At 49.4% G+C, this 14,674-nt stretch overlaps 1 protein-coding gene across 1 annotated transcript; it reads left to right on the forward strand.

Moving 5' to 3' along the window:
- The first annotated feature begins 56 nt into the window (after positions 1-56).
- On the forward strand, positions 57-14,046 carry SMARCD1 (SWI/SNF related BAF chromatin remodeling complex subunit D1). Its single transcript, XM_060024747.1, has 14 exons — positions 57-722; positions 1,375-1,562; positions 1,845-1,887; positions 1,984-2,106; positions 2,593-2,715; positions 3,787-3,903; positions 5,195-5,296; positions 5,588-5,749; positions 5,830-5,927; positions 7,154-7,289; positions 8,888-9,010; positions 10,134-10,235; positions 10,367-12,797; positions 13,999-14,046. The coding sequence occupies exons 1-13, from the start codon at positions 546-548 to the stop codon at positions 10,418-10,420; spliced, it is 1,548 nt and encodes a 515-aa protein (XP_059880730.1). The 5' UTR covers positions 57-545; the 3' UTR covers positions 10,421-12,797; positions 13,999-14,046.
- Positions 14,047-14,674: the final 628 nt, after the last annotated feature.

Raw genomic sequence — 14,674 nt, forward strand, 5'->3', positions numbered from 1 at the left:
AACCAGAAGATCTGGATTCTATGTTTCGACTTCTACTGCTAACTTGTTGGTTGACTTTGTCAAGTTATTTACTCTCTGAGTTCATCTCTCCTGTTTGTAAAATGGAGTAAACAGTGCATACTCCTCTTCAGCGCGCTGGGCTTAGAGCAGGAAGAGAAGGAAAGGAAAATCAGCGCTTTGTAAAGTTAAACGCATTGCGCCAAGATGAAGCAGTTACCCCATCACCCTGAGCTGTGGTCCCCCTTTCCAGATCCTTGTCTTCCTCCGTCGGCCTGGGGGCGCCCGCTCGCAGGGCCTCTCTATCCCAGAGCTCCTCTCTATGGTTTTCCCCTCCCGGACCGTGAAGGCTGGAGGGAGTGGTCACACGCCTTTTCCGCTTGTCCCCCCCCTCCCCCTAGCCCACAGTCTCGCTGCCCCGAGCCTCCCGTGCCGGCGGGCCGGCCGGGCGGACGGGCGGGCGCGCGGGGGGCGCGGGGGGCGCGCGGGGGGCGGGGGGAGTTCCGGTTCCGGTTCTTTGTGCAGCTGCAGCAGCGGCTCCGGGAAAGATGGCGGCCCGGGCGGGTTTCCAGTCTGTGGCTCCGAGCGGCGGCACCGGAGCTTCAGGAGGGGCGGGCGCGGCGGCTGCCCTGGGTCCGGGCGGGACTCCGGGGCCTCCGGTGCGAATGGGCCCGGCGCCGGGTCAAGGGCTGTACCGCTCCCCGTTGCCCGGAGCGGCCTATCCGGTGAGTGCGGCAGGAGGAGGGGCGCGCTGGACGGGGGCGGGGCCGTGCGGGGGCCTGGGAGTGACAGGGGTGGGGGGAGGAGTAGGAGGGACTCGCCTGGGAGGGATTCGGGCCGTGAGTTGGGGTGCAGGGAGGTAGTGCGGGGAAGGGAAGGGAGGCAATTAGCATCCTCATCTGCTCCCAGGGGCATTGTTTTCTTGGGGAGTCAGGGTGTACAACCAGGGTGGACGAAGAAGTGGGGCGAAGCATGGGCCTGTGAGAGCTTGTGTGCAAAAGGGCCTAGGCAGCTCCAGCGCCCGGAGGAACACAGAAGGTGTAGCTGGCAAATTGAGGTCAGCTTCTGAGGAGACAGTAGCTGGCAGTACTCTCTGAGCAAATGTGGAATTAGAGATGTCCAATGCGCCAGATACAAAATAGACTGGGGAGAATTTGAGTGTAATCTAGCTGTCTTAGCTTTGGGGCTGTATTTGAGGAAGCTCCAGTTATCTAGATTTCACAGAGATAGAGGGCTCTCCTCCCAGCCCACCACTGTGCTCCACCCCACCCCCTCAGCCTTGTTTCATTCAAAGAACTCAGGCCTCCCCCACTTTGCCTTTCTTGGTGGGGTTTGCAGGGGAAGCGATGACATCTCTGGGTCCTCTCCCCTGTATAGAGACCAGGTATGCTACCAGGCAGCCGAATGACACCTCAGGGACCTTCCATGGGACCCCCTGGCTATGGGGGGAACCCTTCAGTCCGACCTGGCCTGGCCCAGTCAGGGATGGACCAGTCCCGCAAGAGACCTGCGCCTCAGCAGATCCAGCAGGTCCAGCAGCAGGCGGTCCAAAATCGGAACCACAAGTAAGATGACCCCAGGGTGGAGGGAGGGAGGGAGGGAGGGAGGGAGGGAGGAGGCCTGTGAGGATGCAGGTGGTGGGAGTCCCTCAACCAAGAAGTGGTGGTGCTGTGTCAGCAGATGGTGCTCATTCTTGAAAATTCTTTGCGTTTTTGGGGGATGGGGGTGTCTGACTTGAGACAGGCTTTGCAGTTCCTTCACTTCACTATAAACGGAGGTGTGGACAGCCTGTCTTCATGTTCTGGCTAGTTCCATCCCATCCTGATAAGAGTGTTTATTCCAAACAGTGCAAAGAAAAAGAAGATGGCTGACAAAATTCTACCTCAAAGGGTGAGTCCAGGCTATATAGGTCTTCTTGAAGGTATGCTGAGCTTGAGAATAGAGGTGGTCAGCTCTAGATCCCAATGATATCTTTCTGCTCCTAAGATTCGTGAACTGGTACCAGAATCCCAGGCCTATATGGATCTCTTGGCTTTTGAAAGGAAACTGGACCAGACTATCATGAGGAAACGGCTAGATATCCAGGAGGCCTTGAAACGTCCCATCAAGGTAACAACGCAGGAGAGTGCAAGGCAGAGAGCCAAAGGAGAGGACGCGGGAACCTTCAGCAGGCTTGGGATGGGAAATCAAAGGCGTAGCACAGCTCTCCTTGGCATTTAAATTACATCTCTCCCTTCTGCCTACGAACTGAGAATTACATTAGAAGCATAAGAACAGAACAGCGAAGGGGGAGGGGCTTTTGATATTTCTTGCACCAGAAATATACCCTGTTGGTGTTTTTGCTACAACTGCTCTGCCACCTTGGGAACCTGGCAGCTTGCATGACTCCGTCCATCTGACATCCTGGTGAATGCACTTGCACTCAGGCCAGTGGCCTGTACTCTTCTTCTAGGTGGAATCTCCATCCACCCACCCCAAGGACTGGGTAGACAGTAAGCCAGTCTGTTAGGAGTCATTTTCAGGTTTGGGGAGACCCTTGTCTTCAACATCAAACCACTGAAGCCCCACTATCAATCCTGTTTCTGCCTTCCTCAGCAAAAACGGAAGCTGCGAATTTTCATTTCTAACACTTTCAATCCGGCTAAGTCAGATGCCGAGGATGGGGAAGGGACGGTGGCTTCCTGGGAGCTTCGGGTAGAAGGACGGCTCCTGGAGGATGTGAGTTCAAGGTCCACTGTGGTCGGCATTTAGGGTGGGAGCTGCTGGGAACAAGCAGTATTGTCTGGTTGGCAGGAAGCCTGACTGGTGCTTACGGCTCCTGTTGGGAACAGCAGGGAGAGGGTCACTGTGTTCCCTGTACTAAAATACAATGGTTCTTTGTTTCTGGCTCCCACGGCTTGGCCCCCTCTGTGGTATCATATCGAGAACCTTATTGTCGTGGGATTTGATTTGTTGTTTACCTCCTTCCTGATGCTGCTAGCCATTGGACTTGGCAGTATCTGCAGATTTTTCAGTTAGTTTTTTTTTTTTTTTTTTAAAACCAAGTGCGTTTGCACTTAGCATTTGGGCCATGCTTTCCTCTCTGAGTCCTTGAGGTCCTCGATCTCCACTGTGGCATCTCCATCTTCCCAGCTTCCATTGGAGACATTTCACAGTTTACGTGGGGTAGATTTCTCTGACAGGCTCTTCGTTGCTTCATGGGAACATCAGCTGACTGGTGATAGCCCCCAAACTTCCCACCCCAGAAGCTCCTTGGAGAAGCTCACCTGCCATTTCCTTATACTCTCTGGCTCTCTATTTTTAGCTGTTCACAGGCGAGCCAGCATGAATGCATTTTTCAGGAGAACCAGGGCTGAGTGTCAGAGCCTCCTTTTTCTCTGTATAGGTCCGGTCCATCTCCCGGTGGTGGCATGTGATCCAAATAAAGCTGTTTTTGTTCTGGCTTTTTATTACCTGTGATTCATTTCCCCTGTAGAGTCAGACTTTTCTCTGTTTAGACTCGCTTTATTATGTGCAGAGGTTTGGCTTAACTTGCCCCATTTCCCTTGGGGAAATGAGGTGGGTACGTCAGTCACCCTGTATGTGTTATAGGCTGCTTCTTCAGGGTTCATTGCTACTGTGACTTGTTCAGTATCCACAGGCAGCTACCTTGCCATCTCCTAAGAGGTTCTCAGAAGACATTTCTGAGTTTTTTTCCCATTGCTTTTGTGGGTTCCTTTATTATGGGACTTTGTTTTGGGGAATTTCTTCTGGCCTTTTCTAACGTGACCTCTCCTCTCTCTCCTCTAGTCAGCCTTGTCCAAATATGATGCCACCAAACAAAAGAGGAAGTTCTCTTCTTTTTTTAAGTCCTTGGTGATCGAACTGGACAAAGACCTGTATGGGCCAGATAACCATCTGGTGGAAGTGAGTAGTTCTGTCCTCTAGGCTTTGCTTTGACTTTATGACTGGAGGATGATGGACTTGGGAGCCAAACATTAATGTCTAGGGAAAGGGGAAGGTATGAATAAAGGGTTACCCCAGGTGTACAGTTCCTCCAACGCAGTTTGCACGTTGGCCTCCAGGTGGCACTAGCTGTTCAGTTCTGGTACTGTTTGGACCCAAGAGCTTTTGCAGTCTGACTTGTCCCACCTTTTAAATTTTACTATCTTGGTTGCTGCCCCCACTTTCAAGGGAAATTCTGATGGAGGCCTCTTACAGATGCCAAGCCATCTCTGCATCTTGCTTATTAAAAATGGTGAGATGTAGTTATCCACACACCATTCAACCTTTTTCCTGGTGACAAGTGCTGTGATTAAGGGGGTTAACTAAGGGTTCTAGTCCTTGTGCCAAGGCTACTTTTACAGATCTGGGACTTGCTTTTGGTTCCTGCTCTGTTTAGATTCACATTCCAAATCATCAAAAATTTTTTATGGTAATGCCTGGTTACATAGTGTTCTGAAGACTATGTCAGCAACAGTATTCTTTGGGATATAGTCAAAACCAGAATAAGACAGTCCAGGGCTCCAGGTGAACTTAACCTGCTCCTTTCTTTGCCAGTGTAGCTGCAGCCCCTTAACCTCAACCACTAAGAGACATGGGAAGGTCTTTACCATCTAATAAGGGAAGTAAGTCATAGAATCAATAGAAATTTGTAAATATATTGAACTTAACTTCATAGCAGTAGAGCATAGTGGCTAAGAACGTGGACTGTAGAATCTGACACACCAGAGCTCAGATAGCAGCTCCACCACTTATTGGCTGTTGACGTTAGGCAGCTTACTTCACTCTTCTAAACATTAGTTTTCTCATCTGTAGAATAGGTTTAATGGTGCCTATCTCGTATGGGTGTTTTGGGGATTAAATGTGATAATCCAAGTAAATGTCTTAGAATACTCCTGCACATAGTAAGTACCCAATCGATGATAGCTATGTTATTTTACTATACACATGTATATTATCCATTTTTGTGGATAAAATTATCACTGAAAGATCAGGCTAATTTAAATGTGACCCTGAGCAGTCATAATGAAAAAGTCAATCGACTTATAGACAGGAATCCCAAAATCATGTGCAGTTTTTTAAAATGTCTCATGCTGTTGCTCTTCTCCAGTAGCTTCAGTAATCAAAGTTGAATATTCAGTCATTACAGAAGCTCTTCCCTCCCACTCCAGCTCTTCCTCTGGGAGAGCACCCCCTGACATCTTCCTCTCTGTAGTGGCACAGGACCGCCACTACCCAGGAGACAGATGGCTTCCAGGTGAAGCGGCCAGGAGACGTGAATGTACGGTGTACTGTCCTGCTGATGCTGGATTACCAGGTATTCTGTGTGATGTGAGGGGGTCCAGCTTTCACAGCCACATCCCATCAGCAGTCTGACATTTAAAGGTTTAAGTCTAGTTGTGGGTAATTTGCCGCCAGACTGTTGCCTCCCTAAATATAGGGATAGGGTCTTGGTCATTTCTGAGTTCCTGTTAGTGTTCTTCTGCCCCAGGGAAAGCACCGCATTAATGCCTGTTGACTGGCTTGAATGTATGGCCATGCCAGGCACCTCATAATGCACATAGACTCAGCTCATTAGCTTCATCCCAAACTCTTTGGTTCTCTGTAGCCTCCTCAGTTTAAATTAGACCCTCGTCTGGCTCGGCTGCTGGGCATCCACACCCAGACCCGTCCAGTGATCATTCAAGCACTGTGGCAATATATCAAGACGCATAAGCTCCAGGACCCACACGAGCGGGAGTTTGTCATCTGTGACAAGTACCTCCAGCAGGTAAGAAAAGGACCCATTCTTTTGCTCAAGTCCACTGGAGCGCTAATTGTGCTCTTAGCTGCTTCTCCTCTTTCCCGCAGATCTTTGAGTCTCAGCGTATGAAGTTTTCAGAGATCCCCCAACGGCTCCACGCCTTGCTTATGCCACCAGAGCCCATCATCATTAATCATGTCATCAGGTAAGCATGTGTGTGCAAGGCAGTGGTGTGCTGGAGCTGGCTTGCACCAGCTGCACAAGTCAGTTCTCAAAATCTTCAGGGATTTTGCAAGCAGGTTGTTAAACACAGTCGTTATTTAAGGTTAAATTATACAAACTTGCAGTTAAATACATTATATTAGAAATAAGGGTAATATATACTCAAAAATTCATCATCTCTGAATTATTATATTAGTTTACTGGTGTTTGTATTACCGAGGTTACTTCTGTCTGTTGTGTCTGTATGGTGGAAATACCATCTAATGATGTGCTACTGCACATCCCTTCCCAGCTCCTTGATCAGTGATGTAATGTTGGCATCTTGGAATCAATCATGTCGAGAATATTTAAAACACAGAAATCAGCAAATGCTACAAGTCAGGGCTTCTTGTTCTTGTTCTTCTTCTCTTTTGGAGAATCAGTTATTAGACATTTACCAGCTCATCACTGATGAGCTACTGTCTTTTCTCTGGGTGGTAGGACATTCCAAGCTGAGACTCCAACTCCATTACCTCCATCTGCTTTCTGCTCAGAAGATGGATGAGCAGGGCATCTCTAGGCAGATATGGAGTGAAGGAAGGCACCTTCTCCTCAAAGCAGCATGTCTTCTGGCTGGATGTAGTCTTTGCCTTCTTTCCCTTATTCCATATTAATTAGCCTTCCTTTCATTAGACCCTGAACCATCATCACTCAGCCAGTAGTAACTCCTACAACCTATACACTGGGTCAGTAGAAGCTAGTTTGTCCCGTATTCATGGGCTTAAAGTTAGGCCACTTTTTATTTTGCGTGGTATGTGTTTTATTTGAATTCATTTTCAGGGTCAATTTTAGTTTAATAGGGGGAAAGATACAGAAGATACTGTAGTGATGGTCTCCTTGTGGAGAGGGAGAAACTTACTTTTCATTGGATATCTTTTGTAACATTTGAATTTTTACCATTGAGTTTTTAAAAAAAATTAACTCTGTTGAGGTTTATATGCAATATATTACACCCACTTAAAATAAAATTTGATGATTTTTGGCAAATGTATACATCCTGTAGCTGTCACCACAAGGAACGTACAGAACCTTTCCGTCACACCGAAGAGGTCTCTTGTGCCCTTTCGCAGTCAGCTCCTTGCCCTTCAGTCTTAGACCATCTTTTTGACCCTGTGTAATTAGGTCTTAGGGGACAAGCCCTTTACCAGGCCCCTTTGGTTTCCTCCCCAGTGTTGACCCGAATGATCAGAAAAAGACAGCTTGTTATGACATTGATGTGGAAGTGGATGATACCTTGAAGACCCAGATGAATTCTTTTCTGCTGTCTACTGCCAGCCAGCAGGAGATTGCTACTCTAGACAACAAGGTAGGGACCATGCCCTGGGTAGTTGGGTGCCACCAGCCCTCTGTCACAGCTTCTTGGCTTCTTTTGATTCTTGATATTCATTCAAAATGTACTGCCACCCAGTAAATGCTAGGCACTCTGTTTGGTGCTGGTTGGAGCCAGACACACATGAGTTCTGATCCTTGGCTATACCTCTTAATAGCTTTGAGCCTCAGTTTCTGATCTGCGAAATAGAGACCATAATACGTATTTTTATAAGATTGCTATGAGGATTAAATGAGACAGTGTATACAAAGACATGACATTGTATCTGGCACATAAAAACAAGTGGCAGCTGCTGCTCCTATTGTTATTAGCGATACCATTATCAGACATAGTCCATGCAAGTAAAGCCAGAAAGGCTCTGGGAACACAAAGGAGAACAGGGAGGCCTTCCTGGAAGAGCTGATGCCTCAGCTAAATCTTGAAGGACGACATGGGAGTCAATGAAAGGGGAGAAAGGAGGATGGTGCTTAGGGGCTTGGGGGGCAGAGGCCATTCCAGAAAGAGGGAGCAGGGTATATGAAGGCCCAAAGATGAGCAGAGAGCCTGGCATGTTCAAGAAGTACAAGCTGCTTACTGTGTTAGATAAAGCTCGGGGTGCTGGGGAAAAGAAACTGGATAAGGAAGCAGGATCCTCGTCATGAGGCAGCTTTGCGGGGAAAACTGGCTTAGACTTTGTCCTGAAAACTGGAGGGCCTGGTGCCCTTTGCATTTAGAATGATCACTGGCAGGATGGTGGGGAGTGAACTGTAATGGGGGCAGATGTGGAGGAAGGAAGCCCAGTTAAGTGGCTGGTGCAGTGATGCCTGTGAGATGTGTCGAGGGCCTAAACTTACGGTCCTGACAGTGAGGATGGAAATGAGTAGGTAGATTTGGAAGGTGTTAAGGTGAATTTGCAGGGATTTGGACACTGGATGGAGACAGTGGGGTGAGGTGTGAGGGAGAAGAGGCATTACAACGACCCTCAGGTTTTCAGCTGAGGTGTACAGTTGTAGTTATTCAGATTGGGAACAGGAGGAGAAGCAGGTATTGGGGAAAGGTAGTGAATTTAGTTTTGGAGAGTTTAAGGTGCCTTGAGATGTCAAGCAGGTGGATTGGTTGGAGTTTGGGAAATGGATTCTGGTCTGCAGACTGGGGACTCATTACCTTGTCAGTGGTACTGGAAGACATACAAGTAGATGAAACCGCCAGGAAGAGTATAGAGAATGAGAAGAGGACAAAGAACAAAGCCCACGGACCACAGCTTTTGAGACAGCTCTCTGTACCACTTCTTTTCTACCTGAGAGTGTTTCAGGACCCATTTATGCTGTGGATTAAATATTTAGCATGTAGCCTCATCCACAGTGGACATTGTGGAGACTAAAAGGAAAACTTCCCTCACGTGGGGTGTATAGAGACACGGTGCATATCACCTGCTAAGCGAACGCCGAGCGCCTGAGCAGGTGGGGCAGCAGTGCCATTTGTGGGCTGCACTCTGTTCTTAGCTTGGCAGCGGCACAAGAAGTCACACACTGCCTGCCATTTAACTTTGCATTTCCCCAGTGTGAAAATGTTACGAGCTTCCTTCTTCCTTTCAGATCCATGAGACGATAGAAACTATCAATCAGCTGAAGACCCAGCGAGAGTTCATGCTGAGCTTTGCCAGAGACCCTCAGGGTTTCATCAATGACTGGCTTCAGTCCCAGTGCCGGGACCTCAAGGTAAAGAACCTGGGACAGGTGTAAAGAGACTTAGATCCGTGAGGCATACATTTGCTCTGTTTCCGTAGCATGAGATGGAGAGCCGGGGGGAAGTGAGGGACCAGACTTTCTTTAGTGTGTTCCAGGGCCCATTTTACAATTAAGTAGGGAAATGGAGGTGGAACCATCAAGTGTTTATCTAGTACTTACTGTGTGCTGTCACTGTGCACCGTATTGGAGGCGATACAGAGTGGAAAACTTGATCTATTTCAAAGTAGCACACATTCTGTTCAGAGAAACCATGTTACTGTGATTTAAAAAGTAGTAAATCATGTAAGACATTATTGGAACTCACCAGTATCAAAAAGGTAATACAAAGGAGAACGGAGATTGATGAGGCTAGAATAGCTAGGGAAGGCTTCATGGAGAATTTGGGATTTGAGTTATATCCCAGAGAGGGGAGCGCCAGAAGCTCAGGCAGGAAGGTAGGAAAGAGCGCAGAATGTGTGAGATGTGTCCTCAGTGCTCGCCTGTTCTGTGGTGATTGACTGCAGGTAGCCCGAGAAGAGGAGCAAGGGACAGGGGGTGCCTGAAAGGATCCCTGAACAAGGGAATGACTTGTTGACAGCAGAGGCGACTTTGGGTGTTGTTTTAGTGGTTTGCTAGGGCCGCCATAGTAAAGTACCACAAGCTGAGTGGCTTAAACAAGGGAAACGGTATTGTCTCATGGTTCTGGAGGCTAGAGTCTGAAATCAAGTTGTCAGCAGGGTTTGGTTCCTTCTGAAGGCTGGGAGGGAGAGTCTGTTCCAGGCCTCTCTCCTAGCTTGTGGTAGCTTCAGGCATTCCTTGGTTTGCAGATGGTGTTCTCCATGTGTCTTCATATCATCTTTCCTCTCTGCATGTCTGTCTCTGTGTCTTAAGTTTCCTCTTTTATAAGGACACCAATCATACTGGATTAGGCCCACCCTAATGACCTTATCTTAGCTTGATCATCTGCAGAGACCCTATTCCCAGATAAGGTCACATTCACAGGTACTGGGAGGGCTAGGATTTCAACATCTTTTAGGGGATACAATTCAGTCCATAACAGATGCAAGAAAGGAAACCAGTCTCTTCTGTGTCTTCCCCCTCCCATCTCCCTCAGACCATGACTGATGTGGTGGGTAACCCAGAAGAAGAGCGCCGAGCTGAGTTCTACTTCCAGCCTTGGGCACAGGAGGCCGTGTGCCGATACTTCTACTCCAAGGTAGGCACCTGGGGTGCACAGGAGAAACTGACAAAAGGCAGGGGGTCTGCACCCTTGATGGGGATCAGTGGTGTTAGGTACCAGCTTCTGGTTTGTCTCATCTTCCGCTCCCTCCACTATTTTCTCCTTAGGTGCAGCAGAGACGACAAGAATTAGAGCAAGCCCTGGGAATCCGAAACACATAGGGCTTCTCCCACAGCCCTGATTGGCTGCACCGATTTCTTTATTGGGGCCCTGTGCTGCCTGCCTCATAGCACCTGCCTTGGTCTTGCTTGGGGCCTTCCAGGGGATGCTGTTGGTTCTAGGACAACACCAGAATGAAGAGGGTCTCACATGATACCTGTTACCCTCTTCTTCTCCCACCCCATCCCTTCCTACCCCCAGCTTCCCTTTGCCCCACAAAGTTCCCATGTGCCTGTACCCTCCCCTGGTCTGCATAGGACCTCTAGATAGTATTAGAGAGAGAACCCGTAGTGGTAATCAGTGCATTGAATGGATTGGGCCTAAGGCCAAGTGGTCTTCAAGGGGACCAGCTACACTGATCCTGCCCTTCAGAGACCCAGGAGGTGGGAGCTTTAGCCCCTTCTCCGAGACTCAGGCCTGGGGGCACTCTATAAGCTAGTTGATCTCGGCTTTCCTGATAACAGAATCCAGTTTCCTACCTTCCCTCCACAGGTTTGGAGCAAACTGTCCCTTCACTTGTTGCCCTCTAGCACTAGAGGAATCCTGGTTCTTGGGCTCCACTGAGCCCCAGGTCAGTCCGCAGCCCTCTGGATTGGCCTGCTGACTCAGTGCTTCTCTTACTCCCTCGTAGGGGGTCCACATCAGTATTGGAGTTTGTTCTCTTAGTATTGCTCCCTCTCACCACACTCCCTGTAGCTGCTTCTTAGGATTCCCTCCTACCTGTCCTAACCCAGGGCATTTGAGTGGGGGAATCTTGCCTTTCCCTGTCAGAGCCCCAAGGGCCCTCACCTAGGGTACTGTCATTGCTGGCAGAGGCTGTTCCTTCCTGCTGTTGCTTGGAGGTGTGACTCATTCATTCATTCCACCCTGCCTCCCCCATCCTTTCATGGAGAAACAGGCCTAAAATCAAACGGGTAAAAGCCCTGGGCCATCCCTGTCTTCCTGTCCCTTGTCTGCCCAGTTGACACCCACTGGTGACTTCTAGGGCACTGAGGAGTGAAAGCGCCTAGGGCTGGAGAATAGCTCTGAGTTGGGTTTGTGACTCTTCCCTCTCCCTGCCTCACAGGATTGTGACTACCCAGCCCCTGCCCTCAAAAGCTTCAGACCCCTCAGGTAGCAGCAGGACCTTGTGATCTGGGCCCCTTGCAACTGAGATGGTTTTGCATCTTTCCAGGAGAGCCTCAAATTCTTCTTCCAGGTTGTATCACCCCTGAGTTAGCATGTCCCAGGCTCGCAGACTCAACACAGCAGGGTGGGAGACAGCTGGGCACAGAGGGGGAATTCCGTTCAGCATGGGCTCTAAACCCGCAGAACTGACAAAGCCCCTGCTTCCCCACCCCCTCCTCAGGCTTCTGCGAGCACATGCCCCAGCCCTGTATCCCTGACTGTCCCACACTGGGAACAGCAGAACTTCCTCCCTGTCTTCCCCTTCCTGTCATTATCCCATCCCTCCCTTGAAAGGTTCTCCCCAGAGTGACACTGGACAGACAGCCTCTGTCCCTGGGGCTGGAACCATGAGAAGGAAGCTCAGCACTCCTCCACAGTGTCCCTGAAGATAACTTTTTATTAATTGAATTACTATGTTTTTTTCATGGACCAAAATTTTTTTTGTACTGTCTCCTTATCGATGTCACCCAGTTTTAATAAAAGAATCTTCTGAAGGATGGGTCCCCCTACCTACTGATGGAGAGCTCTTCCCTGAGCTTTCTTCTTCGATACCATTAGCCATGCTCATGGTGTTTGTTCATTTTATTTGACAGATATTTGTTGAGCACCTGCTGTATGCCAGCTGTGGTTCTAGGCACTGGGGATATGGTGAAAAACAAGATTTCTACCCTGGGGACCTCAGGTTCTCACCTTAGAGCTTGTTCTGTCAGCCCCAGTGCTCCAAGCAGGCCAGGTGCTGGTTGGGAGTAGTGGGCTTCATCACTGGATCTGAGAGTCCTGTCCTCAGTTCCCGTTAAGGAAGATTCTAACAAGACAGTGGCACTGCCATTCTCTCCCTTGTCCTTCTGAACTCCCCAGGGCACCTGCTGGCTCGAGGGTGCTGTCCTTGGGTACCTGTGGTCCCTTACACTTGATGAACTTGAGCCTCCTCTAGGATTCCCAGGGCTCCTGTCTTCCTGCGGGCCAGCGCTGTGTGAGGACTGAAGACGTTTGTGGTCTGTGTGCCTGCCATTCTTTAAGGTTCCACTTTCTCAACCCCGAGTAAGATTTTAGTTCCTGAGACTGGCGTGGAAGTGCTGCACTGTCATCCTCGTGCTATGGACAACCGAGCCTTCACTGGTAGAGTTGAGAAGACTTTGCTCAGGATTGGGTCCCATTAGCAGAAGCATGAAATTCTGCTGCAGTTTCCATCATATGCCTGCTTCCCACCTGGTAGTTCTTTACTTTCCTCCTTTGTGCCATTATCTAGCTTGGTTCTACTCAAGAAGGGGGTTTAGAACACAGGGTGAAGGCAACTACATTCCAAAGTTGTAGTTAAAAAATTAACTTTTGCCTCCATGCATGTGAACACTCAAGTATTGCGTATATGCAGTCAAACCCACCAAGGATACAACCACTATTCCCAATCTGGAATGTGGGAGTTTATCAGACTTGAGTGGGGAAAGCAGAAGAGTGTGTGTGGGTGATGATAACTTGGGAGTGGAAACAATTGATGTCAAGGACATTGAAATGGCATCTGTTTTCACCCAGGCTAATTACATGTGTAATGAATGGCTGATGAACCATTATTAATTTCAAGCAAATCTGCAGTTTGCTCTTGGGAAAAGAGCCCTAGTGGTACAGATAATTGGCCTGTGACAGGCCAGTTCTGAATCTCTGCACACTCTTTATTCCTATATAAATGAACAAATTCTTTGTCTCCATACTACTTTAAATGATCGTAGGGACAAAAAGATGGAAGCATTTAGGCAAACACAAGAGGTTATTTTATGCACAAACATCCGTTCTTTGGGGTTCTCATCCTGTGTGCCAGGGACAGAAGCATTCTTTCTCTTCCATCACCCATAATCAGTGGTCCCAGCCGGCAGCCTGGCACTGGTGCCTTTGTCGCAGTGCCAGTGCAATAACAGTGGTCGTTGGGGGGGCTGGCTGTGTAGTAGGCATAATTTTGTTCCTAAGAGAAACAATCAACTGCTGATTTCACGTATGTTCCCCTAAGGGAACTCCCTGGCCGTGGGAGTAGAGTATGGTGGGCTTTTTACCAGGCAGTCCTTAGAAGTTAGGAAACCATTTCTCCCCAGTCTTGACCTCAGGGCCACTTAACCCTTACCCAGTGATTGCACACAAACTCCCCTCTGGCCCAGTGCTTATCACTGTTTGCAGCCAGCAGCAGCCCAGGGGGATGGAAACACCCACTCAGCAGTTGGCCCGGCCAGGAGGTCAGCACGTGAGCACACAGTGCCATCTGCTTTCCAGGCCAAGGTGCACAGACAGCTGGAGTGTAAGGGGCCTTTGCCCCACTCTCCACATCAGCCTAGAAACTAGAGTTCCCCCTCGTAGTTAAACAGGTTGCTGTGGGCGATGCAGAGCCCTGAACTGCACTGTGCGTCCCTTCCACCCTCCCTCCCCCCAGAAGCGCACACCCCACTTGCTCTTGATTACAGCATCTGAGACCACAAAGCTCTACAGAGGTCACAACTGCCCCAGGTCCTGCCTCCCTTCCCTTCTGGCTTCTGCAAACTTGCCACTAACCTGAGGGCGCCCCTAGTGTGGGGTTAGCCTGGAAACCCAAGAAAGAAGTGAAGGAAGCTCAGTACCTCTCAAGGACAGTGAACACTTGGGCTGCCTTCTTTTCTCTCCTATCCTCCTCCTCAAGCCCAGAGTCTGCAAAACACCTGTGGGCCACTTGGCATCAGAGCCTCCAACTTTGGGCTTTCCTGCCCCCCTTCCTGGGAAACATTCAGGTGAGGAGAGGCCCACTGGTGTGCTTTGTTTCTTGGGCCCTTGGGGTCTTATCCTTGGGCTGGGTTGCCCCCAGAGCAGGTCCTTACCTCTTATGTGCTCTTATTTAAAGGGGCCACACCCACCCACCTCACTCACCCACAGCCCTGCAGTGGGGCAACACGTGACCCGTCATCGCCAGAGGATGAACCCATAGAGCAGCTTTCCGGGTCCTGGGGGGGACAAGTGGGGCGGTTCCTACCTTGGAAAAGAAGGCATGCCTGGATCTGCTGCTGGGACTGAATACAATTTATTCCAGTGCTAGGGGACGGGAGTCGGGGGGGACCGGGCACTCGCTCCTTATCTGG

Source organism: Delphinus delphis, chromosome 11 (genome assembly GCF_949987515.2).
Source record: "Delphinus delphis chromosome 11, mDelDel1.2, whole genome shotgun sequence".
NCBI classification, from domain to species: Eukaryota; Metazoa; Chordata; class Mammalia; order Artiodactyla; family Delphinidae; genus Delphinus; species Delphinus delphis.